The sequence below is a fragment of the Nipponia nippon genome, unplaced genomic scaffold (assembly GCF_047370975.1).
Source record: "Nipponia nippon isolate SJK-2023a ecotype South Korea unplaced genomic scaffold, ASM4737097v1 scaffold_1, whole genome shotgun sequence".
In the NCBI taxonomy this organism is placed as follows: domain Eukaryota; kingdom Metazoa; phylum Chordata; class Aves; order Pelecaniformes; family Threskiornithidae; genus Nipponia; species Nipponia nippon.
Genome location: NW_028262290.1, coordinates 10001 through 35843, shown reverse-complemented (window position 1 = coordinate 35843; position 25843 = coordinate 10001). Strand labels below are relative to the sequence as shown.

Below are 25843 nucleotides of genomic sequence, written 5' to 3'. Positions count from 1 at the left end.
GCTGTTAATATTTTTTTTTGTCGGCTTTTATCCAATTCACAGTCTTTGTCTACCTTTATTTTTAAATTATTTCTTGTCTTTCCTTAGTGCTGTTGCTTTTTATATTTCCTTTCTACATCTCCATTTTAGTTTGTTGTTATTTTTTAGTTTTCCCCTTCATTTCCTGAATCCTTCTCACTTTTAAAAAGTTCTCTCTATGCCTACTGTTTTCCGCTTTGCTGTCTTTTAAAAGTTATTTCTTCTCTTGCTTCTTTGCCATCACTTTTTAGATTTTCCATTTCTTTCTACTTCTCTGTTGTAGTTGAATGTCGCTATTATTTTTTCTTTATTTCCTTAATCCTACTTGCTTCTAAAATTTTCTGTTAACTTTTATTCTGTTTGCTGTCTTTATTTTTTTAATTATTTTTTGTCTTTCCCTAGTGCCTTTGCTTTTTAAATTTTCTCTCTACATCTGTTTTAGTTCACTGTCCCTGTTTTTAATTTTTTTTCTGTTTATTTCCCTAATTCCCCTTGCTTTTTAGATTTTCTACTTTTATCCTGTTCGCTACCTTTATTTGGCTCTTTTCTTTTAAAAATTTCTTGTCTTTTCTTAGTGCCCTTTCTTTTTAGAGTTTCTTTCTACATCTGTTTTAGTTCACTGTCCCTGTTTCATATTTTTTCCTTTATTTCTCTAATTCCCATCAATTTAAAATTGTTTTTTCTATGCTTACTTTTATTACCTTTGATTTTTTGTAATAATTTCTTGTCTTAGTGCTGTCACTTTAAAAATTTTTTTTCTACATCTCCATTTTAGTTTGCTGTCCCTATTTCATAATTTTTTCCTTTGTTTCTCTAATCACTGTCACTTTTAATATTTTCTACTTTTATTCCCTTTGCTGTCTTTATTTTGCTATCTTTTCTTTTAATAATTTATTGTCTTTCCTTAGTGCCTTCACTTTTTAAATTTTTTTCTCCATTTCTCTTTTAGTTTGCTGTCCCGATTTTTTTATTTTTCCCCTTTATTTCCCTAATCCCCATTGCTTTTTAAATGTTCTTTCTATGTCTAGTTTTTTCGCTTTGATGTCTTTATTTCTAATCATTTACTCTCTTTCCTTAGTGCCTTTGCTTTCTAAATTTTCTTCCTAGGTCCCCATTTTAGTTCACTGCCCCTACTTTTAAAGTTTTTCCTCTATTTCCCTAAACTCCATTGCTTTTAAATTTTTCTGTCTACCTTTATCCTGTTCACTGTCTGTCTTTTTTTTTTTAATTATTTCTTGTCTTTCCTTAGTGTGGTCGCTTTTTACAATTTCTGTCTGTCTGCATTTGTTTAGTTAGCTGTTGCTATTTTTTATTTTTTTCCTGTCTTAATCCCTTGGCTTTAAAAATTTTGTTTCTGTGTCTACTTCTAACTAGTTTGCTGCCTCTGTGCTTATTTTTTTTCGGTTTGTTCTCTACTGAGTTGCTTTTGAAATTTTCTATGTCTACTTTGATCAAGCTCCCTATCCTTATTTTTTTAGTAGTTTTTGGTCTGTTGTGTACCCCGTTGCTTTTTAAATTGACTTTTTAGGTGTCTCTCTCTTTGTCAGCCTTTCTTTATTTTGTAGTTTTTTCTTGTCTTTCCTAATAGATGTGGCTTTTATTTTTCATGTGTCTAATTTTATCCCATCCAATGTGCTTATTTGTTAATTCTTTCCTGTCTGTCCTGCAGCCTGTGCTTCATTTTATATATTTTCTTCATATGTCTCCATTTATTTAGATTGCCATCTCTATTTTTACATTTTTCCCTCTCAGTCTCTTGGCTTGTCAAATTTTGTTTCTATATGTACCAGTAATCTAGTTTGCTGTCCCTGTTTTTAATTCTCTGCTGACTGTCCTGTACCTCTTTGCATTTTCAAGTTTCCTTCTAAGTCTACTTTTATCAAGGTCCCTATCCTTGTTTTTAATTCTTTCCTGTCCCATCCCTTTTGAATTTTTCTCTCATCTTTTATTCAGTTTGCTCTCCCTATATTTTTTCTGCTTTCCTTACCCTGTTGCTTTTTAAATTTTATTTTTATGTCTCCATTTATCTAATGATCTTTCCCTTATTTTTAATACTTTCCTTTCATGTATGATGTTGCTTTTAAAATTTTGTTTCTATGTCTCCATTTATCTAGTTCCCTGTCCCATTTTTTTTCTTTCTTGTGTTTCCTGTAGCCTATTGCTTTTTATTTTCTTTTTCGAATCTCCATCTACATAGCTCCCTTTAACAATCTTTAAAATGTCCTGCCTCTCTGTCCTGTTCCCTTTCTATTTCTTGCTCTATCCATCTTGTTTTTTCTTGCTCTATCCATCTCTATTTTTTCTTACCTATGTTTGTCGCTTTTTAATTTCTATTTCTATGACTGCCTCTATCCAGCTTCCTGTCACTTTTAAAAAATTCTTTCAGCTTTGTTCCCCTTTTGTAGTTTTCTCTGTCTCCCTCTATCCAGTTCCCTATTGTCGTAAAATCACCCCCCTGCCCCCATCTGCTGCCTGCCTGTCTCTTATTCTCGCTGTCCCTCCCTGCTGTTACTATTGTCCTGCTTGGTCCCTTCCATCTCTCTTCCCTGCTCTCCTCCCCCACTTTTATTGCTCTATCTCCCTGTTCCTGTGGTTCTCTACTCCATCTCCCTGTCCTCCTCCTCGCTGCGCTCCATTTCTCTCTCTCTCAACATCCTTGTGTGGTTCCCCTTCCCTCTCTTGTTCCCAATATCCCGTTTTCTGGCTTCCTGTCCTACATCTCTACCTCCCTCTGTCCTTCCTTCTGCTTTCCTTTTCCCTCAGTCCTGCTGCCTTTGGGCACCAGCCCTTGTAGCCAGCTCATTGACAGAATTTCTGACATGCATGAAGGAACAAACATTTGCTGCCTCCTTTGTGATCCTGGATGTGTTTCTAGCCACTGGGCTCCAGGCAAGTGGCTGTGGTTGGGTCCAGGGGAGGGAGTGATGTGCTGTGGGGCTGGGGTGATGGCCCTCAGTTCCTGATGGGTTCCAGCTAGGGCAGCCCAGGTGGGACCCATGAAGTGAAGATGGGGCTGGGCCAAGGGTTTAAAAGGGCTGCAGGTTGGGATGGGCTGGGCTAACCCCAGGTGCAGCTGGTGAAGCTGAGGATGAGGCTGGCTCTGCTGTGCCAAGGGGCTCTAGCTGGTGAGGGGGCTACCTGGGTACATCTGCCTGTGGGAGCTGGCTGAGGAGTGAAACAAAGGGGCTTCCACAGGCAGCTGCCTCCAGCAAGGAAGGCCGGTCCCCACAGTGAGGAAGGACCCCTCCCAGCCATCCCCAACAAAGCACACCACCAGCACGTGGCACCGGGAACTCAGTGCCTCTGTTGGCCACACGTGTGAGCCACTGTGTACCCGGGAAGCCTCATGGGAGAGGAGCATCAAGGCACCCACTGCCTACTCCTGGGCAGGCGAGGGTCAGGCAGCTGGCACTGCAGAGGAGGAAGGGACAGAAGCAGAGAGAGAAGCGTCAGGTGGCAAAGGTCTCCTGCCAGCTCCAGGAGCTGCAGTGAGTCGCGCATCCCCTTCCATGCATCCGCACCCATCCCTGCCATGCTTCTCCAGATCTCTGCCTGCCTCTTTGCCTGTCCCTGCCTCTGTCTCCCTTTTAGGCTGTCCAGCTCCCCAAAGCTTTTTGCTGTTCTGCTAGCATTGCCCTGTACGCTCATCTTCTCCATTTCTTTTCTGTGCCTCTCCCTTTCCGGCTCCCCACCTGCTATTATTTCATTCTTCCCACACTGCCTCTTTCCCAATTGCTTGTAAAAAGTGTATTTCTAGGTCTCCCTCTACACAGCGACCTGTCTGTTTTCAGTGACCCCTTTTGCTCTGCACCCCATCACTCTTTCAATGTCCTTTCCCTGTGGCTGTCTATCTGGCTCCCTCTCCTGATATTTAATTTCTTACCTGTATGGCCAGTACCCCATTACTTTCTAAATTTTCTCTCTCTGTCTCCATTTATCCAGTTCCATGTCTATATTTTTTATTTCTTCCTGCATGTCCTCTACTTGATGACTTTAAAAATTTTGTTTCAATGTCTTGATTTATTTAGTTTGCTGACGCTATTTTCTTTTCTCTGTTCTTAATCCCTTTGCTTTTTAAGTTTTCTTTCTACATCTCCATTTTAGTTCACCATGGCTATATATACATTTTTTTCTTATGTCCTTAATCCTATTTGCTTCTAAAATTTTCTGTCTACTTTTCTGTTCGCTGTCTTAATTTTTTAATTATTTCTTGTCCTTATTAGTGCCTTTGCTGTTTAAATTTTCTTTATACATCTCTGTTTTAGCTCACTATCCCTATTTTTAAATTTTTCTATTTCTGTATTGCCTATTGCTTTTTAAATATTCTATCTACTCCTACTTGTTTTCCATTCACTGCATTTTTTTTCTTGTCTTTCCTTAGTGCTCTCAGTTTTTAAATTTTCTTTCTATGTTTCCGTTTTAGTTTACAGTCCCTATTTCATATTTTTTCCTTCATTTCCCTAATCCCCTTGCTTTTTCATTTTTTTATTTTTATTTGTATATATTTTATATATTTTTTCCTTGCTGTTTTTATTTTGCTGTCTTTTGTTTTAATAATTTCTTGTCTTTCCTTGGTGCCCTCTGTTTTGAAATTTTCTTTCTACATATATTTTAGTTTGCTGTCCCTATTTTTAATTTTTTCCTTTTATTTCCTTAATCCCCCTCGCTTTTTAAATGTTCTTTCTATGCCTACTTTTATTCTCCTTTCTGTTTTTTTAAATTTCTTGTCTTTCCTTAGTGCTGTTGCTTTCTACATTTTCTTTCCACGTTTCACTTCTCTGTCCCTGATTTTGTCATTTCCCTCTTTATTTCCCTAATCCCTGTTGCTTTCAAAATGTTCTTTCTATGTCTACTTTTTCCCTTTGATGTCTTTATTTTTAATTATGTCTTCTCTTTTCTTAGTGCTCTTGCTTTCTAAATTTTCTTCCTACGTCCCCGTTTTAGTTTGCTGTCCCTATTTTTAATTTTTTTTTCCTCTATTTCCCTAAACCCCATTGCTTTTAAAATTTTCTGTCTACCTTTATCCCATTCACTGTCTTTATTTTTTAATTATTTCTTGTCTTTCCTTAGTGCAGTTGCTTTTTACAATTTCTGTCTGTCTGCATTTCTTTAGTTCACTGTTGCTATTTTTTCTTTCCTGTCTTAATCCTTGGCTTTAACCACAAGGTGTACCCACTCCGGCATAGGCTTATCCACAGCTACAGATGCTTTGGGGTGTCCTGTTCCTGCGTGGACTCATCCATAGGTCGCAGTCCCTTCATCTCAAGTTCACACTGGAGCTCCAGCCTGTCCAGTACAGCAGCACAGAAGCAGCAGCGATGCCCTGGCCATCTGCCAGCCCAGGCACACAGCCATTGCTGTTATCAAAATGTTCCCAGGCACAGCAGAGTAAGATGATAAGCAGTACAGCAAGCAGCCAAAGCAAAAAGGAGCCACTAATGAGCATTAGGCTCTAACATACAGTAAGGCAAGCAAGCCCCATGGCAAGCACACAAGCCTGCCAATTAATAGCTAAACAGCAATAACAGCTATACATTCAATCTAGCACATTCCAATCAAACCTGTTGTTATCTCGAACCCTTCAAGCTCCATGTTGGGTACAAAAAAGGACTGTCATGGTTTAACCCCAGCTGCCAACTAAGCACCACACAGCTGCTCGCTCACTCCCCCCTGGTGGAATGGGGGAAAGAGAAGAGGAAACGTGAGAAAACTCATGGGTTGAGATAAAGGCAGTTTAACACGTAAAGCAAAAGCCGCACACACAAGCAAAGCAAAACAAGGAATTCATTCACTACTTCCCATCATCACGCAGGTGTTCAGCCATCTCCAGGAAAGCAGGGCTCCATCACGCGTAACGGTTACTTGGGAAGACAAACGACATCACTCCAAATGTTCCTCCCTTCCATCTTCTTCCCCCAGCTTTATATGCTGAGCATGACGTCATATGGTGTGGAATATCTGTTTGGTCAGTTAGGGTTAGCTGTCCCAGCCACGTCCCGTCCCAAATTCTTGTGCACCCCCATCCTACTCGCTGGTGGGGTGGTGTGAGAAGCAGAAAAGACCTTGACTCTGTGGAAACACTGCTCAGCAATAACTAAAACATCCCAGTATTATTAACACTGTTTCCAGCACAAATCCAAAACATAGTCCCATACTAGCTACTATGAAGAAAATTACCCCAGCCAAAACCAGCACAACCCCTCCTGGTTTGTCAGAACATCTCCTCAGGTCATCCATCTTTCTCAGAGCAGTCTTTTTGTCCTCTCCTCCATCTCGCTTGCCTCCAATGGATCAGTGTCTCCCTCTTGACATCTGTACTCTGTTCAAATCTGTTCCTGAGTACCTTTGTGCCCTCGAGCTGCCTTCTATCTCTCTGGTCACCTCAGAACCCCTCTATTTCTGTCACAATGCTTCCCGCAAGTGTCTTTATGTTCCACGGCCATACTTTAGTTCTGCAGCAGGTTTTGTTTCTTCTTTATTCAGAGACAACTCTTCCTCAGGCTTTCATTTTGCCCCAGAGCACTCTTACCTTCTCCTCCTCCATGTCAGATGTCTCTGTTTGGTCCACAGTCCCCTGAGAACATCTGTACTCTGCTCGGATCCTCTCTCAAGTACCTCATTGTGTCAGCAATCTATGTCCATGTTCCCCCACGCCCCAGCGCTATCTTGTTCCTGTTACAATGCCTTCCGAGACTGTCCTCGTGCCCCATGGCACCCTTCAAGCCCTGAAGCTGTCTTTGGGTCTCTCTGATTCAGACGGAACCCTTCCTCAGGCTTTCTCTGTGCCCCAGAGCTCTCTTACCTTATTTGCTGCCATCTACGTCTCCATTCAGTCGCTCATCCCCTGAGGACATCTGTACATTGTTAGGACACCTTCTTTTGTTTTGCATTGTGTCCCAGAGCCACCTTCTGTCTCTCTTTCACTCTCGGCCCCCTTCTTTTGCCATCGTCATGCCTACTGAGGCTGTCCTCATGCCCCACAGCCCTCTTTTGGCTCTGTAGCGCACTTTGCACCCTTCTCGCTCCCTGAGAACCTTTCCTGATGCCATATTTCACCTCCAGAATACTCGTGTTGTCCTCTGTGATAGCTAGGATACCTCTGCTCAGTCCCTGGTCCCCCGAGGACATCTGTAGTCTGCTCAAATCCCCTCTGGACTTCTTCATCGTGTCCTCGAGACTTCTTTTGTCTGTCCCTCTCGGAACCCGTCTGCTACTGTCACGATGCCTCCTGAGGTCTTAGATGTTCCCCGCAGCACGCTTTTATCTCTGTAAGCCCCCTTTGGACTTGTTTTGTTGCACTCGTGCCTCTCCCAAGATCTCTGTTCCCAAAAAAGAGAATTCTTTTTCTTCTCTATGCCATCTAGGATGCCTCCTGAAACCTTCCTTCTGCTCCACAGCATTTGGGTAGCACTTCACCTCCCTTTCAATCTCTTATCCCTCTGAGCCTTTCACGACCCCTCTGCTCCCTATCACCCTGCCTCCTGAGACCTTTTTTGTGTACCACAGGCCTGTTTTAGCTCTGTAGCAGACTTTGATCCTCTCTCGTTCCCTCAGAAACCTGTCCTCAGGTTCATTGGTGCCTCAGAGCGCTCTTATCATCCTGTCTGCCATCTAGGGTGCCTCCATTTGGTCCCTGGCCTCCCAAGGACATCTGTAGTATGTTCAAATCCCCTCCAGACTTCCTCCTTGTGTCCCTGAGGCTTCTTTGGTCTCTCTGGCCCATTCAGGACCCCTCTAATGGTGTCACAATGCCTATCTATGCCTTCGAGGTTGCCCTTAGCACACTTTTAGTTTTGTAGCGGACCGCGCACCCCTCTTGTTCCCTTGGAAGACTTTCTGAGTCCATATCTGTGACCAGCCCAGTTATTCAATCCTCTCTTCCCTCTAGCTGTGCCTCTAGTCATTCCCTGGCTGTCTGACGACACGTTTACTTATTTCAGCTCCCCTCTGGATTTAATAGTAGTGTCCCCAGTCCTTTTTCTGTTTCTCTGTCTCCCTTGGGACATTTTTTCTCCCACTCACGATGCCTCCAGAGACCTTTCCCTGTGCTCCACGTCATTCTTGGAGCACTTTGAGCTCTACAGCACTCATTTTTTCCTCTACGCCATCTAGGATTCCCATATTCAGTCCCCGGCCACCTGAGACCATCTGTACTCTGCTCAGATGATCACATGAGTTTCTCCTTGTCGTCCCAAGCCGCCTCTTGTCTGTCAGCCCCCCTCAACACTCCTCACAGTCACGACGCCTCCCAAGACCTTCCTTGTTCTCTATGGCACCTCGTAGCACTGTATCTCCCTTTCTATCTCTGTCGTTCAGTCAGAGCCTCCCATCTTTCTTTGCTATGCAGCGCTCTTTTATCTCTCTGCCATAGAGGGCATCTTCTTTCAGTTCCTCCCTCACTTCATTATCTGTAATTTGCCTAGATGGTCTCCTGAGACTCCAAGGCTCTCACTGTGTCTCCAGGCCTTTTTTCCTTACCCTGCCCCCTCATAATTCCTCTGCTCTCTATAACGATGTCTTCTGAGTCCTTTCTTGTACTCCACAGCACTCTTGTAGCACTTTAGCTCCATCTCAATTTTTTTTTTTTTTTTTTTTTTTTTTGTGCATTTGGAGCACTCTTATCTTACTCTTTGCCATTTAGGATGCCTTCATTCAGCCCCCGGCCCCCTGATGATATCTGTACTTTGTTGAAATCCCCCTCAGAGCTCCTCATTGTTATCTCTGAGGCTTCTTTGGTCTCTCAGGCCCCCTCAGGACTTCTCCACTCCCTTTGCCGAGCTCTCGCGAGACATCCCCTATGCCCTAGAGCCCTGTTTTAGCTCAGCAGGGAACTTTGCATACCTCTTTTCCCCTCTGAACCCTTCCTGAGTCTGCCTCTGTTGCCCCAGTCGGTGTTTCTGTCCTCTCACCCGTTAGGTGCACCTCTGTTCGGTCCCTGGTCCCTGAGGACATCTGTACTTTGTTCAACTCCCTTTTGAGCTCATTGCATCCTCAAGACTTCTTTGGTCTCTCTGGCCTCCTCAGGAACTCTCTAATCCCTGTGACGATGCCTCTTGTTCTGTCAGAACCTTTTCCAAAGCCATCTTTGTGCTCCACAGCAGCCTGGTTTTTTGTGTTACAGTAAGTTGCTATTTGGTAGCTGGTACCCCAAAGACTATCGTCGGCTCAGACCTCCTTTTGAGTTTTTCAGAGAAGGCAATAGCCTTCATCTATTTTTATCAACACATATCCCATGGTGTTTTTTGCTGTGTTTTGCAATTTATATTTGTTCTAGCTACTGAGGTGTTAATTAGGTTGCTTCGTGCAGCCTCTAATACATATTTTGTATTTCTACATTTTTTTGTGGTTTTTATATTTTGGGACTCATTTAGTTCTGTTAAGGGAGTCTGTTGGAGAGACCGTTGAGGTGACTCTGAACTGTCAGTGATTTACAGTAAATAATTTACTTTGCAACCAGAGATATTTTTGAGAAGGGGTTCTTAGGGGATCTAGTTCTGCTTTGTCATTCAGTCCTATCTGGAATGTACTTCTCATAGAAGTTAGGTAGCATGTGTGGTCTTGCTAGAAATGAAACGTACCCCCATAGCATCTTGTTTTTTTACATAGGAAACTAAAGCACATATTTTTTTATAACAACATTGCTATTGCATTTAGTAAGCTACTTTCCTATGTAACCTAGTATGATGTCTATGTTGTTCTATCTACGCCCCAGAAAAATTATATTTAATTCCCTACCTGGCCACATTGCTGATGCAATGGATGTAGTTGTAGTAAAAGAGTAGGTCTCGTCATTTCCAGTAAGGGTCACTTTCTCCATTCAGTGCTTTGCATGTTGCAAATCTAAGGCATAGGAGAAACCTCCCTGCTGCTCCTCCGGCAGCCTTTATGCCGTCTGGTGGTTTGCCGCTCCCCTTTCTCAGGTGAATGTGGGAAGGGTAGTGGGTGGGGCCTGGGGTATATGAGCCGCAGCCTCTGCTCAGGGAGCTTGCTCTGCTCATGGGCTTCTCTGGTGTCAGTGCTCTGCTGTTTCTTCAGTTGACTGCAGATTTTGATCTGCCTTAGCTATTTGGGCAGGTGTATTTTGATACTGAGAGAAGCAGAAGTGTTTGTTTGAGGTGAGGGCTTTGGGACTAGTCAAGGTTCAGCAGCATATACAGTGGAAAGTATATTTATATGCAGTTTTTTCTTTTTTTTTCTGGTCATCAATTTTGTATTGTTTGTTCAGGGGTGGCAAGATGGTTTAATAGTCTGAGTTTGGGTTTTCTTTTTTTTATTCTAAGTGCATTGAATTCTTCTGGAATTCCTGATTTTATTGAAGCTAGAACCTTATTTTTCTCACCAGTTTTTCTGTGCAAGTTGTTGACACCATCTCTTAATAGGATTGGTGGTGAGATGAACTAGCAGGGGTTAAGGTGGGTATTGTGTATGCATCTGTATATGGAGTTTTAGTGTTTTTCAAGAAAGCAGCAGGGACATAAGGCATAGTGTCTTTCAGGGTATGAAACAGTTAATCACCTTTCCTGATTGTCTCTAGAGTACCATGTTGTCCCTAGAACCTTTGCAGATTGCAGTAGGCCCTTCAGATTATAAGTTTCAGAACTTCACTTATTTTATGGGCCTGTAGCAGAGCCTGGATTCTGTGGGAAGATGGAAGATAAGAGGTGCTCACAGAGCACAGCTCAGAAGAGCAGCTCCCAAGGAGTGGATGACACAGGGGGTTCAGGGGTGCAAATACAGGGCAGGAGGTGTGGGCTTCCTTCCTTGCCAGTTCAGGAGAAGAGAAGGGGTTTCTCAAAGTTTTGGGACTGGGGGATGGTTGGGAAAGTGAGGCGGGTTCATCAGCCTTTCTCAGATGGGTTTTGCAGTTGAATTTGGGTTTTGCTGAGGTCTGTTCTGTTTTAGTCTCTCCACAGGCAATGGGAGATAGGACAAAGTCACGAGAGAGGCAGCGTAAACTGTTTGGGCCTCTGCATCACAACGTGCAGGGCTGAACATCAGACACGTCTCATCTCAGAAAGCATTAGGTACATTGAGATACATTAAAATATGCCCTCTGGATCTCTCAGGCTCCTCCATGCCTCTTTCTTACTTTGTTCCCTGAGCTCTAATTTTTGCATTTGTCCCTTCACTGTCCATCAGGATGTCACAGAAACTGTTACTTAGAGGCATTGACTGGGCACTTATTTCTAGTGCAGGCTTGTGTCACTGTCTTCCCTTCCCCTCTTCTGGAGAAGAGGATGTGTATTATCTATGCTCTTAAAAATCTCCAGGGAGGGCTGCATCTTTTATCGCAGCCCTGGGCACGCAAGCTTCTTCTATTATTCTCTTTTTGCCCTTTTCCTTGAGCACCCAAGGAGGCTTGCTCTAGTGTCAGTCATGACAATGATGTTCTTGTTTATAGTGTTTTTGGCACTGGTTTCTGTAGCTGTAAGGTGTCTGTTTCAGATCTCTGAGTCGCCGTGTCATGCCGTTGTGGTTTCTCCATCGGCAGACTGCTGCTGTAATTCCCTAAGGGGCTTTGTAGGTCGTCGGGCTTGAGGGTCTTGAGCCGCTCTTGCAGTGGACCTCTCGTCCTCGTGATGTTGTATGTCGGGCAGTCTTGGTTGCCACATGGTACAATGTTCTGAGCTTTATTGAGCTTCCTGGGTTTTTCATATTTTCTGGGTTTTGATTAGAATTTTTTTGCGGGACTTCTGTTGTTTATTCCTGCAGGTGAAGTCAGGTCTTCTTTTGACATCCAGGTCCCTGTGGCTCTCTTTCATCTTTTTTTTTTTTGTTTGTTTTTTTCTTTTGTAGTTATCCTCACTGGTGTTTTCCCACGATGGGAGTGGCAGAGAGGGGAGCGGTGCTCAGGGACTTCCGGGGAGGTAGTGTGAGGGTTCCTCCTGTATTTGCAGGTCTGGCCCTGAGGAAGTCTGGTATGCGGGTCGATAGCATGAGTACCTATTACGTGGGTGTGCTAATCCCTTTCAGAGTGTTGTTCTGTTTTGGGTATTTGTTGAAGATGTGAGTTTTGTGGGGGAGGAAGCTGGCTATCTGTCTGGTTTTGGGATCAGGTGGGGTACGCATGTTTTTAGGTCATATCTTATTTGCTGGGTGTTTTGAACTAATTGTATCTGATTTTCCTAGCGACTCACGAATGGGTTTGAGGCACTACGTCAGCAGGTGCTGTTGCAGAAAGGCAAAGCAGGGTCATAGCAGAGTTTTCCATTTACGGGGATGGGCTCGGCCACCTCCGGCACAGACTCCTGTTCTGTAGCAATTGGGGATGGTAGCTTTCTTTTGATTTCTCAAAGAACAAGAGGAGGATGGAGTGCGTTGTAAGAGCGTAATCATTTTCTCTTCCTTTGGTGGTACAGGCATCCAAGGGCCAGCCTGCATTTGAGGAACAGCAGCAAGATTTCAGTGTTGACTGTCAGCAGAGGAAGGAAGCTTCCTTTGGAGGCCAAGGTGATGAAGTAGAGTCCTTATTTGTTCGGTTTGATTTTCATTGTGGGGGTGGCCAGGGGCTGGGACATGCAAAACACTGTCCTGGATGGGGCAGCATTTATTATGTGGGAGGCTGTGAGAAATATCATGGATGCCACTGGACAGGCATTAGAACCCGCTGCTTGGGTCTGACTGACCTGGCAGAACTGACCTGTCATCTGAAGTAATGCATGCTTCTGTACCGAGATTTTAATAGCTTGGTCTGCATCACCTTTTGGCTTTTCCTCATTGAGCTTGTGTTTTGGCGAGAAACATCTCTAGCATCAAGCGTTTGGGTCTGAGGGGCCTCTGAGATTTTTGGTGCCTGGCTCTGAGATTTTGTGACCATCAAGTCATATTTGGCATCTGTCTGCTGTCAGGTCTCCTGTAACCACAATGCAGTTCTGGCTTAAGACTTCATAGTGCCATGTTACCTAATGGCAGCATTGTGTATGTAAGCAGCTTCCAGCAACCCAGCGTCTTGTCCTGTATGTGTTGTCGCTCTCATGTGAGCATGCTGCCTACCGAGGGGTTCTCCAGGCTGTGGTTTACGGAGTCCTTTAGGAGTTACTTCTCCATAAAGGAAGAGTCTGTCGTTATACCAGCCATGGTCATTCGCTACTTGTAGCTCTTTTGGTGTTTGGCCTGTTGTCGGTCTTTACCTATATTTGAGTTATCTGGCAGTAAGCGTAATCTTTGTGTGTTGGTGGGTGGTTTGACTTAATCTTGCAGTTTAAGTAACAGGTCTGGGCTAAGCAGGACAGTTGAGCGAGGCGTGACAGTGAAGGCGAGCGGATGGTGTCGTGGGCTGTGACGGGGGTTGAGGTTGATCATTTGGGATTTGTGCTTTTGGGCTCTTTGTGTTGCCTGAGTATGTAAGCTGGTCCAAGGGATTTGCATGGTGGGTGCTCTCTTTTGGAAAGCAGTATGTAACATCTGCCTATGTCTCTGCAATCTCCTGAGGCGGGCCCAGCATCGAAGGTTACAGTTCCCAAGTCATTGGAGATGGACTGACTATATGAGTGGGCACCTGACAGTAACGCTGACCCCGGAGGCGTCGCATGGGAGGCAAGCGGAGCTGTGTTAGCAGGCTGGGGGAAGGATGAGTCTGGCATGTGGCTACTGGGGTAGGAGAAAGAAGAGGTAAGGCTGTCTACTTCTTGCAGGTATTACTATTTGTCTTTTGAATTCACTGATGTTGCTGTGTCAGCATGGCAGGTCGGAGCACAAAGCATGGATCGACAAGGTTAGTGGGGCAAAGAAGTCAGAATGGGGAAGGTTCACTGTTGGCTAGGGTATTTGTCAGCGTCTGTTTGACTTTGTATTATTGTTGCTGCAGATGCGCAGTAGGGAGCTGGACACCAAAGGGATGAGGCGAGTGGAGCATTGTGAAAAGGTAGGTTGGCGCATGACAATGAAGGGAGCGTGCCCCTGTTGGTGCCTATGTGCCTAACTAGCACTCTGTTTTGAAGGTGTAAAGTGACTCGCAAAACTACATGCCAAGCAGAACGTCCACCCCGAGCTTGTTGGGCAAGGTGAGCAATGAACAGCAAACCATAGCAGCAGTTATTTTTGAGATGCATAGAACAGCTTCTGAGCAGGCGACTGCTTCCAGGTGCAACGGTTGCTTTGTATCTCTGGTTTTCCAGGTGCCACAGGCGATGCCAGCCATGACATCTGGTGTTAGACTGGGAGCAAGCGGAACGCCATGGCGCTTCTGAGGGTGTCCTTGCAGAAGAGGTCAGCGTTGACTGGTGTGACGCTGACTGATGGCACTCCACGTTTGCAGATAATGAAGAGGATCTAGGTGATTGCAGCAACATCCTAGGTAGCTGATGTGGTCTTTTTAAAAGATGGTTTCTGATCCCTAGCCCTCTGAAAGGCAAGTTGAGGGGCTGATGCTATCGGTGGGTGGGTGGGGGAGGCGCCGGTGGGGCGGGCAGGGGTTTTAAAATCAGTGTAGTGGAGAAGGTGGTTTGAGATTGGGCATGTTTGAGCAGTGAGAGGGTGTGGGGTCCTTTCTGTAAAACAGGAGCATCCGCTGGGTAAGGCGGTTCCAGCCTGTGTCTGTGTTACTGTGTAGTCTTTGTAGCCTGTTGTCTGTGTCTCATACCATACCTTAATTGGGTCTTGATGTCTCCAGTCTTCTGTGTCTGGTGGGAACATCAGAATACCCAGGGTCTCACAAACCTTGGCTCATCAGTGTAATGCTAACTGAGCGCTTCTTTATCACGCTGTAAGTCTAAGGCATGTATCTCGCATCTTGTGTATCAGAAGATTACGGATGGCAATTTATCATGGTGGTGATGAAGGAGGCATTGGCATTGCTGCTCAAGAGTGGTCAGTTTTCCTGGAGCCCTTTTCTGGGGCTCCTTCCCTGCATCTTAATGTTCTTAGGTCTTTAAGCCTGGCCTCTCATGCATCTATCATCACAGTTATGGACATATGTTTATACATACCTTTTTATCGCTGGCGATGGCATTTGACTTTTCAGGGGCTGCTGTAGATTCTTCCTCACGGCCTCATCGATCTTCCCGCCCAACGGCATCTCCTGGCTGGGAGTCGTTCCTCTTGCAGAGAGTTTTCTTAGGTCTCTGGGTCGTGTTGTTTATAGCGTTTGAGTGCAGTGTCGGTCTGTGCATGTCTGTGTGTGGGTTGGAGCTGCTCTGTCTGGGGGTATAGCGATGGTAGAGCCGGGGGAAGATTAGCACTGAGAGCGTATGGTTAATGTTAATATGCCAAGACTGCTTTGGCCAAGGCCGTACAGCCCATCTCGGAGCAAGCAGCTGTCGGCAGCAGGCAAGGATGGTAATTTCCGTAGCATTTTGCAGGTGCTGAGGGGATGACTGGAGCCGTTTGGGAGCCAGTACTAGGGCGCTGCTAGTTTAGCAGATTGAATCCCAAAGGTATTAAGGCTTGTATGGGTGGGGCTTAATGTTAGAGTTGCATATTTCTTTTAATGTCAGGCTGTAGTTGGGCTCTAGATAGTGTTCCTAAATGGGAACAAGACTTCTGGAATTGTTAAGCTATCGCTCTGCATCTGGGCGACTTCTTTGATATTACTGTTTTGCAGATGCAGAAGGATGAGCTGTGCAGGGTGACAGAGTTAAGGTGGGTCAGCATGTGGTGTTAGAGAGAAGATGTGCCTGGTGGGTATGCGATTAGGTTACAGTTTGGGTTTTTGGCTTTATTTTGAAGGTGTGAAGCCATGTGGGATATGGGCACTGGAGCTGACTTGGGCATGGTGAATGATGACTAGCGGGCTGATGTAGCAGTTAGTTTTCAGGTGTTGTATTGCAGGTGAAGTTTTAAGCATTCCTTCTTGTTTGGGTTTTACAGGCAGTACCTGCACCTCAATGTGGCAACCCAGAAACTGTGGAGGCAGCGCTGGAAACCGGCCGAGGTGAAGGAGCAGAAGATGGGAATTGGTGCAGGCAGGCTCTTGTTTTGGGTAGTACCTCAGCATGTGTTATTTGCCTTGATTGGTGCAGATGATGCATGTAGTGTCAGAGGAGCAAAGCGGCAATTTGCTGAGAGGCCCAAGAACATGGGGTGGTTGTGGGCCTGTTGGTGCCTGAGAGTAAGGTATCTTGCGGCAACTGAGTTGCAGTGTTTCTCTTTTGGTTTTGCAGGTTCTGTGGGGGCCGCCTTTGGAAGCAGATGAGCGTTTGAGGTGAGCTGGGTAGTAGGAAGCGTGGGGTGGGGTGGGTGACCTTTTGCAAGCGCAAAGGTAATATTGTATCTCTCGGTATCCTAGGTGCCGGAAGCGACGACAGCCGTGGTGTCCAACACTGGAATTGGCAATGAGCAGGTGAGCGGCACACCATGGCTTGTCTGAGGTGGTGGATGTTGTGCAAAAGGTTGTTGACTAATGCGATGCTGACTGATGGCATTGGTTGGCTTGGTTTTGCAGATGGGGAAGAGGAACCAGGTGACCGCAGGATGAATCCAGCGGGCTAAATGTGGTTCTGTGCTGAGAATGGATTCAGACTCGCAGCCATGTGCAAGCTAAGTTGAGGCTCCGGTGCCAGAGAGGGGTTGGGGGAGGGAGGGTGCAAGGTTGGCCATGGCAGGAAGGCATTTTTAAGTGTAGTGTGGGGGAGAAGGCTGTGTGGGAACAGTGCCCTCTGGGCAGGTAAAGGGAGCAGGTTAGTCTTCAGCAGGATGGCAGCGTGTGCTGGGCGTGGCGGTTCCAGGTTGCATCTGTTGTTGGGTAGTTTGTGGTCTGTCTTCTGTGTCTTAGGACTTGGTCAGGTCTCAATGTTGTCTTTGCACCCAAGGAGGGTGGCACGTGCCTCGGGTCTTGTGACTCGGCATCATCCCTAGCGTCTCGAATGTCTGTACCTGTCGACTTAGTGCCAATCAGGCGCTTCTTTTCTGGTGTTCCTAGCATGCGGCATTGATCCGTCTGGTATCTGGGAGGTTTCCAGGCAGTCCTTTTTTGTGGCGTCATTCTCGGCTGCATCAGCAGCTCTGCTCTGTTACAGTCCATTTTTGCAGACTGGGCTTTCTTGCCTGCATCCTTACGTTCTTAGGTCTTGAAGCCAGGATTGTTGCGCCTACATCCTCTCAGTTTTCAGAGTAACTTCTCAGGGGCCATCATGTTCCAGTCTTTTTCTGGGGCTGCTGTAGAACCTGATCACATTGCTGTCACGGTCCCACAGGTCTTCTTGCCAGATGGCATCTTCCGTCCGGGTGTCGTTCTTATTGCTGAGATTTTTCTCTCATCTTTGAGGCATGTTATTTGTAGTGTGCTGTGGAGCCTCGGGGTGCGTGTGCATGTGGCCTGGAGCCGCCCTGCCCAGGGGGTGTAGAGTCAGGGGGTAGGTGGCATAGCGCTAAGAGTCTGTGGAGGTGTGTTGGTATGCCTAGACTGTTGAGGCAAAGGTTGTACAGTCAGGTTCGACGGAGTAGCTGAGGGGTCAGAGGGAAGGTGTGACTGGTGGTTCTTTGACTACTTTATTGTGTTTCTGACTTGTGTTTTTTTTTTTTAATGTGAAGGTTCCAAGCAAGGAGCCATGTGGGATATGGGCCCCAGAGCTGACTTGGGCAAGGTGAGTGGGGATCAGTGGGCTGAAGGAGCGGTTATTTTTCAGGTGCTGTGTGTGGCAGGTCCGCTTCTAAGAAGCAATCCCTGTTGTTTGGGTCTTACAGGTGGTGCATAAGCCTCAGTGCCAACCCAGATTGACAGAGGATGGGCAGACAAGCTGTTCAAGATAAAGGAGAGGGAGATGGGGATCAGTGCGGGCAGGCTGTGGTTTTGGGCAATATATCAGCATGTGCCTTTTTGCTTGGGTTCTTGCAGGTGCTATTTGGATGGTCAGTGTTGCATATTGACCATCGGTCCCAGAAGGTGAGGTGGTAGCAGGCTGGGTCCGTGTCTAATAGCCAGGTATTGTATGGCCACCGAGTTGCAGTGTTTGTCTTTGGTTTTGCAGGTTCTGTGGGGGCCGCCTTTGGAAGCGGAGGAGTGTTTGAGGTGAGCTGGGTAGTAGGGAGTGAGGGGCGGGTGACTTCTTGCAAGCGCAAAGGTAATATTGTGTCTTTCGGTATCCTAGGTGCCGGAAGTGATGACAGCCATGGCGTCTGACTCTGGAATTGGCCATGAGCAGGTGAGTGGCATGCCACGGCTTGTCTGAGGTGGCAGATGTCATGCAAAAGGTGGTTGACTGATGCGATGCTGACTGATGGCATTGGTTGGCTTGGTTTTGCAGATGGGGAAGAGGAACTAGGCGACCGCAGGATGAATCCAGTGGGCTAAATGTGGTTCGTTGTGTTGAGAACGGATTCAGACTCGCAGCCATGTGCAAGCTAAGTTGAGGCTCCGGTGCCAGAGAGGGGTTGGGGGAGGGAGGGTGCAAAGTTGGCCATGGCAGGATGGCGTTTTTAAGCATAGCACAGGAGAGGGCTGTGTGGGAACAGTGCCCTCTGGGCAGGTAAAGGGAGCAGGTTAGTCTTCAGCAGGATGGCAGCGTGTGCTGGGCAGGGCGGTTCCAGGCTGTGTCTGCTGTTGTGCAGTTTGTGTGGTGTCTTCTGTGTCTTAGGACTTTGTCGGGTCTCGATGTTGCCTTCGCGCCCAAGGAGGGTGGCACACACCTCGGGGGTTTTGTGACTTGGCATCATCCCGAGCGTCTCAAATGCCTGTACCCGTTGATTTAGTGCCAATCCGGTGCTTCTTTTCTGGCGTTACTAGCGTGCAGCGTGGATCCGTCTGGTGTCTGGGAGGTTTCCAGGCAGTCCTTTTTTGCGGCATCATTCTCGGCTGTGTCAGCAGCTCTGCTCTATTACAGTCCATTTTTGCAGACTGGGCTTTCTTGTCTGCGTTCTTAGGTCTTGAAGTCGGCATTGTTTTGACTACATCCTCTCAGTTTCCAGAGTAACTTCTTGTTGGGGGCCATCACGTTCCACTCTTTGTCTGGGGCTCCCGTAGAACCTCGTCACGTCGCCGTCACGGTCCCGCAGGTCTTTTTGCCGGACAGCATCTTCTGTCCGTGTGTCGTTCTTCTTGCCAAGAGTTTTCTCTCGTCTTTGAGGCACGTTGCTTGTAGCGTGCTGTGGAGCATCGGGGTGTGTGTGCATGTGGCCTGGAGCCGCCCTGCCCAGGGGGTGTAGAGTCAGGGGGTAGGTAGCGTAGCGCTAAGAGTCTGTGGAGGTGTGTTGGTATGCCTAGACTGTTGAGGCAAAGGTTGTACAGTCATGTTGAATGGAGTAGCTGAGGGATGAGAGGGAAGGTGTGACTGGTGGTTCTTTGACTACTTTATTGTGTTTCTGACTTGTGTTTTTTTTAATGTGAAGGTTCCAAGCGAGGAGCCATGTGGGATATGGGCCCCGGAGCTGACTTGGGCAAGGTGAGCGGGGATCAGTGGGCTGAAGGAGCGGTTATTTTTCAGGTGCTGTATGCGTGGCAGGTGCGGTTCTAAGCAGGCCCTGTTGTTTGCATCTTACAGGTGGTGGTGCGTCAGCCTCCAAGCGGGAACCCAAAGTGACGGAGGCGGGGGAGGCAAGCTGTTCAAGGTTAAGGTTGGTGAGAAGGGGATAGGTGTGGGCAGGCTGTGGTTTTGGGCAATATCTCAGCATGTGCCTTTTTGCTTGGATTCTTGCAGGTGCTATTTGGATGGTCAGTGTTGCATATTGACCATCGGTCCCAGAAGGTGAGGTGGTTGTGGTTTGGGTTGGTGTCTAATAGCCAGGTATTGTATGGCCACTGAGTTGCAGTGTTTGTCTTTGGTTTTGCAGGTTCTGTGCGGGCTGCCTTTGGAAGCAGAGGAGTGTTTGAGGTGAGCTGGGTAGTAGGGAGCATGGGGCTGGTGTGTTTTTTGCAAGCACATAGGTCATTTTGTGTCTCTTTGTACCCTAGGTGCTGGAAGCGACCAGAGCCACGGCGTCTGACTCTGGAATAGGTACGGAGCGGTTCAGCGGCATGCCTTGGCACGTCTGAGGTGGCGGGTGTTACGCAGTAGCTCTGTGTTAACTGAAGTGATGCTGACTGACGGTATTGTTTTTGTTTTGCAGATGGTGGAGTGGAACTTGGTGACCGCAGGCTGAATCCAGCAGGCAGAGGGTGGTTTTCCTTGTCCAGGATGGATTTGGACTCGTGGCCGTCTGCAAGCTAAGTTGAGGCTCTGGTGCCGGAGGGGGGTCGGGGAGGGAGGGTGAGAGGTTGGCCATTGCGGGATGGGTTTCTTAAGTGTAGCGCAGGGGAGAGGGCTGTCTGGGAACAGTGCCCTCTGGGCAGGTAAAGGGAGCGGGTTAGTCTTCAGCAGGATGGCAGCGTGTGCCGGGCAGGGTGGTTCCAGGCTGTGTCTGTTGTTGGGTAGTTTGTGTGGTCTGCCTTCTGCGTCTTAGGACTTTGTCGGGTCTCGATGTTGTCGTTGCGCCCAAGGAGGGCAACGTGCGCCTCGGGTGTTGTGACTCGGGCATCATCCCTAGCGTCTCGAACGCGTGTATCCGTCGACTTAGTGCCAATTGGGCACTTCTTTTCTGGCATTACAAATGTGCGGCGTGGATCGGTCTGGCGTCTGGGAAGCTTCTGGGCGGTCCTTTTTTGCGGCGTCATTCTTGGCTGCATCGGCAGCTCCGCTCTCTTGCGGTCCGTTTTTGCGGACTGGGCTTTCTTGCCTGCGTCCTTACAGTCTTAGGTCTTGACGCAGGGCTTGTTTTGACTACATCCTCTCAGTTTTCAGAGTAACTTCTTTTCGGGGGCTGTGACGTTCCACTCTTTTTCTGGGGTGCCGTAGAGCCCTGTCACATCACCATCACGGTCCCGCAGGTCTTCTTGCCGGATGGTATCTTCCATCCGGGTGTCGTTCTTCTTGCCGAGAGTTCTCTCTCATCTTTGAGGCACGTTGTTTGTAGTGTTCTGTGGAGTGTGCGTGTGTGTGGCCTGGAGCCACCCTGCTCAGGGGGTAGGTGGAATAGCGATAAGAGTCTGTGGTTAATGCGTTGCTAGGCCTAGACTGGGGAGGCAAAGGTTGTACAGTCATCTTGGACTGACAACCTGTCAGTAGGTTGTGCTCATTTAATAATGTGTTATGGGGTTGAGCAGAGCCATGTGGGAGGTGCTTTTCAGGGGTATCTGGGGTTTGGTCAGTATCCAGGTCAGTTGATTTCCCCAGTTTAATTAGTGGCCTGTTTGATTGGATGTCATCTGCCTATGGTGTGGGTTTTTTTTTGATAGCTGCTAGGTATTGTCAAGTGTGTTCTAGAGTCCCTTTTCTTTGTGTTTAGCAGGTGGCCCAGTGCTCTTTGGATCCCTGGAGAAAAGCCTCAGGCAAATCTCACCAGAGGGTACTAATCCAAGTGATGAAGGAGCGGGATCGGGGTACGTAGCGAAGTGTTTTCCTCGCCTTGCTGAAAAGGAAGTCGAAACTTGAAGGGTACAGATCCGTTGTGTTGTTTAGAGGCGCACGGCAAGGCCATTCCAGGGACGGCTCTAGAAGCTGGGTGAGGAGCCATAGTGGTGGCTGGGTGGTGTAACAGTTTTGTGTTTTGAGCAAGCGGCAGTTGAAGGAGCATGTAGTTAGTGAATGTGCCTAACCTTGTATCTGTGCAGTATTTTATTGCAGGTTGTAGATAATGTTGAGACTAATTTTTCCATGCAAATAAAATTAGAATAAAAAAAACCCAGCCAGGGGATTATTTTTTTCTCCCTCGGCTGGGGTTTTTTTTTCCACGGTCCCGGTCGCTCTGCGAGGCAATGCGCATCGCCAATGTTTGGGCAGAGGTCAGGCTTGGGCCAGGGTTTTTGCAGGCAGGGCGATTTTTTTTTTTTTTTTTGAGGGCCCCGGGAATGTTGTTCCCAGGGAGCCTAGCAGATGTGGGGTGACGGTGCGTCGCGGTGTGAGGGTGGCAGAAGGGATCGGGTGAGACCGAGGCACGGTTTGTGCGGTAGCCGAATGAGCGGTGTGTTTTGAATGCATCTAACCTTTCATGACGGTGTGGCGGTTGAAGTAGTGTTTTGTTTGTAAATGTGCCGAACCATGTATGTGTGAAGTATTTTATTGCAGGTTATATTACATGTTGAGAGTAATTTATCCATGCAAATAAAATTAGAATAAAAAAACCCCAGCCGGGGGATTTTTTTTTTTCTCCCTTGGCTGGGTTTTTTTTCCCCAGTCGCTCTGCGAGGCGATTGTTCATTGCCAGTGTTTGGGCGGAGGTCAGGCTCGGGCCGGGGGTTTTTGCAGGCAGGGCGATTTTTCCGAGGCCCCAGGGAATGCCATACCTGGGGCGCATGGCAGCTGCAAGGCAATGGCGAGTTGCGGTGTGCAGGCTGCAGAACGGATCGGGCAAGACTGAGGTGCGGTTTGTGCAGTAGTTGAATGAGCGGTGTGTTTTAAATGTGTCTAACCTACCATGAATGTGTGGTCGATTTTTGTTTCTTGGCAGGGTCTGCGTGCAGTTTAAATTTTTGCTTTTTAGACATGAAGATGAAAAACTCTAGTTGCAGAATTTAGTTTTTCCATCAGCAGGGCTGGTTTTTGGTTTTTTGGAGAACGACGGCAATTACTGACCTGGATTTTGGCGATGGGATGAAAATTTACTAATGCCTAAGTTCAATCATCTCTCAACCCTATACACAGCGGAACAGAGTGAGACCATTCGAGCTCTCCAGGACCGCAGCGGGCCCCACCAGCATCTCCCTACGAGCGGGACGCGTCTCGGAGCCACGCGGTCAGCGTATGGAGGCTGGACAACGGGATCCGGACCGATCTCCTCCACCTTTCACTCCTCGAGAGTCGACCCTCGCCTGTCGAGATCATTGTTCGATGCGAGTATTTCATGGAACTCAAGGGGAATTTGTGCTAGGTACCTTTATATATGCTTATTGTGAGCATATCGCCAAGTCTGTGAGCAATGACTAGGCCTAGCGTGTGTGTATCATGATACCAATATTGTAGTAAATCCTTGGTAAATGTTAAATGAACCAATGAGTAGGTATAGTTAAATTCCAGCAATGTTTTCTTGACTATGAACCCCCCTTAAAGCGCCGCTGGAGCGGAATAATCCTTAGCCATAAACCGTTGACCAAGTCTGGGACTAGGATCGGATCCAGCCGCACCTAGGCTCCTCTCCTAGAAGGAGCTTGGAAAGCAAGGGGGTCCGTTACGAACCTCGTGACTCGAGGGGAGGGTCCCCCACTTTCCCCCCCTAGTATTTTGTTCCAACTCAATATTGTCTGTATTTGTCTAGATGTATATGTCCCTTCACTTGGAATATCCATATATTCCCTTTGGTGTAGAAGTAATAGCAAAGCTTGCCACGATTAAGGTATATTAAAAGGAAAAGGTTTTGACAAAGTTGTCCTAAATGTTTTGGCGGGTCTGCTTTGCATTCCGAGTCCATATCAAAACTTTAAAACCGGTTATCGTTAAAGTGCTGTTTGATGTGTTTCATATCCTATGTTTGTATTTAAACATTGAAAACGGTCGCAAGCAAAGTTTCGGCCAGTCGGTTTTGTACTTTACGTCCGTATTTAGAATTTGAAAAGGGTTGTAATAGAGCTCTGTTGGGTCGGCGTTGTATCCTATGTATGTAGCGAAACTTTACGAGCGGTCGCAATAAAGTTTATGTCAATCGGTTGCGTCTCCTGTGTCTTTATTAAAACCTGTTATAAAGTTGTAATAAAGCAGCCGTTTGGTGCATTCTGTTTTCTGAGTCTGTAATGAAACTGTTGATGTGGTTGTAATAAAGGTCGAGTTTGATCTGTTTTGTATCTTAGGTCTGTAATAAAACTTTGAAAACAGTTGTCTTCCAGGTTTAGTTTTATCTGTTTAGTATCCTAGGTGTGTTTCATATCCCCTGTCTGTATGGAAACTTTGAAAACAGTTGTAACAAAGGTTTGCGTCAGGTCTGGTTTTGTCCTATGTCTGTATCAAAACTTTAGAACTAGTTGTAATAAAGGTTTTTCTGGTCAGGTCTGGTTTTGTATCCTACAATTGTATTAAAACTTGGAAAATGGTTGCAATAACGGGGTTTTGGTGGGTCCAGTTTGTCTCTCGTGTCTTCAGAAACAGTTTTGATAAAGTTGCCATCAAGGTTTCATTGGGCCTATTTTGGTTTTTGAGTCTGTACGGAAACTTTAGACCCAGAGGTACTCGAGGCGTACTCAGCTCCGTGTCATATAGTAAGTCCATATTAAAACTTTTGCAAAGGGTAGTCCTCAAGTTTTGTTTGGTCTGGATTTGTATCCTGTGTCTGTATTCAAACTTCGGAATGGGATCCGCTGACCATGTGCTTTGTCTACTTTGTATCCTATGTCTGTACGTAAACTTAGAAAGCGGTTCTGGCGAAGCTGTCCTTTGAGAGGTTTTGTATCCTATGCCTGTATGGAAACTTGAAAATGGGGCGTAGTTGAGGTGTACTTTGATCTGTTTTGTATCCCCTGTCTGTACGTAAACTTTGAGAACGGTCGTCACAAAACCAACCCAACAAAAGTTTATATCCTATGAGTGTACAGAAACTTCAGAAGCGGACGTACTCAAGGCTTAGTATCCTATGTCTGTGCAGAGACTTTTATGACAACCGTTTTCAAAGTGTCGGTAGGTTAGTTTTGTATCCTATGTCTCTGTTTATGACAACCTGTTCTAAAGGTGTACTTTGATCTGTTTTGTATCCTATGTCTGTATGTAAAATGTGAGCACGGTTGGGGGAAGTTGGAGGTTGGTTGGTTTTGTTTCTTGTGTCTGAATTAAAAGTGTAAAAACGGTAGTAAAAGTTGTTGTGTTCGTTTTGGTCTCCCGTGGCTTTGTCCGTCCTCGGGTGCTGGGCTTTGTTTTGGGTGTGATTCTGTCTTCCTAAACTCTCGTTTCCTAGTGTGGGACGCTTTCATTTCTTTGTGTCTGTCTTTGGCTGTCTTTGTTGGTTGTGGTGGTATTTCTTAGCAATTATTTGAAATTTTAACAAATGGTGTAGTTTACCAACAACAATTATTTAAAGCAATAGCAGCAGTAGAAAACGACATACTCCCTGGGAGTAGTAATAATAATACCATTTATTTTAAAAAGAAAACAAAGAAAAAAAAATTACACCCAGGGTAGGAGCCATTTTCAACTGCTGCACCAGAATTTTAGTGTGGTGTTGTGTGTTTTTTTTTTTTCTTCAGTTTTTATTTATTACATTACATATGCCTGCCTGCCTACCCACCCACTTATTGCCCTTCCACCTGGCAGGAATGAATGATTATAATAATGACACAGATGGTTATAACTACTCAATCCTCCCACAGAGAAGACGACTGACCACCTCATCGTGCAAATGAATCAATTAATTATGCAAATTAGGTAATAAATCCTTTTCACCACCACCTACACAACATAACAAAAGCTGAACAAAAAAAAATGCGACCACCATCATTAAAATTCAATTACACATACCATACAAAACGGGAAAAAAATAATGGGAAAAAAATAACACACACAAACCACCAAAATGGCCGTCGGAGGACAACCGAACCATAGAGAAAGACCTCCACACCACAGAGACGAGACCGGAAGTCCTCCCAGATCACAGAGCAAGACCTCCAGACCACTGAGACGAGACCGGAAGTCCGCCCGGATCACAGAGCAGGACCTCCAGACCACTGAGACGACACCGGAAGTCGCCCTCTGTGATGCGGAAGTCCTCCAAAAACACAGGAAGTTAAGAGAAAAACAACGAAAACGGCCTCCCGAGATCCGGAAGTGACCCTAAACACACCGGAAATTACCCCGCAGAAACCGGAAGTAACACCAAATGGACGGAAACCTACCTCCTCCAACCGGAAGTGAACAGAAAACACTAAAACTAAACCGGAAACGGCCAAAACAAAACCGGAAGTTCCACAAAAATGACCGGAAACACCTCAAATTTACCAGAA

The 25843-nt window shown here is 46.3% G+C and overlaps 2 protein-coding genes and 1 long non-coding RNA gene across 3 annotated transcripts in view; all 3 read left to right on the top strand.

Annotated features, from left to right (window-relative positions):
- Positions 1-12413, top strand: part of LOC148057164 (uncharacterized) — a 34248-nt gene extending 21835 nt beyond the window's left edge. Inside the window, exon 12 of the mRNA XM_087769752.1 lies at positions 12378-12413. Coding sequence (XP_087625878.1) covers positions 12378-12403 — 26 coding nt within the window. The 3' untranslated portion in view covers positions 12404-12413. The remainder of the gene's footprint in view (positions 1-12377) is intronic.
- A 1284-nt stretch (positions 12414-13697) lies between these two features.
- On the top strand, positions 13698-14267 carry LOC148057163 (uncharacterized). The gene is made up of 3 exons (XR_015699693.1): positions 13698-13882; positions 13959-14021; positions 14136-14267. It is a non-coding gene; the product is annotated as an uncharacterized LOC148057163 (long non-coding RNA).
- A 2302-nt stretch (positions 14268-16569) lies between these two features.
- On the top strand, positions 16570-24403 carry LOC148057162 (uncharacterized). Its single transcript, XM_087733948.1, has 12 exons — positions 16570-17540; positions 17925-17965; positions 18045-18098; positions 18201-18252; positions 19282-19334; positions 19434-19506; positions 19590-19637; positions 19723-19763; positions 19844-19886; positions 19999-20099; positions 21217-21307; positions 22569-24403. The coding sequence occupies exons 3-9, from the start codon at positions 18091-18093 to the stop codon at positions 19884-19886; spliced, it is 318 nt and encodes a 105-aa protein (XP_087590074.1). The 5' UTR covers positions 16570-17540; positions 17925-17965; positions 18045-18090; the 3' UTR covers positions 19999-20099; positions 21217-21307; positions 22569-24403.
- Positions 24404-25843: the final 1440 nt, after the last annotated feature.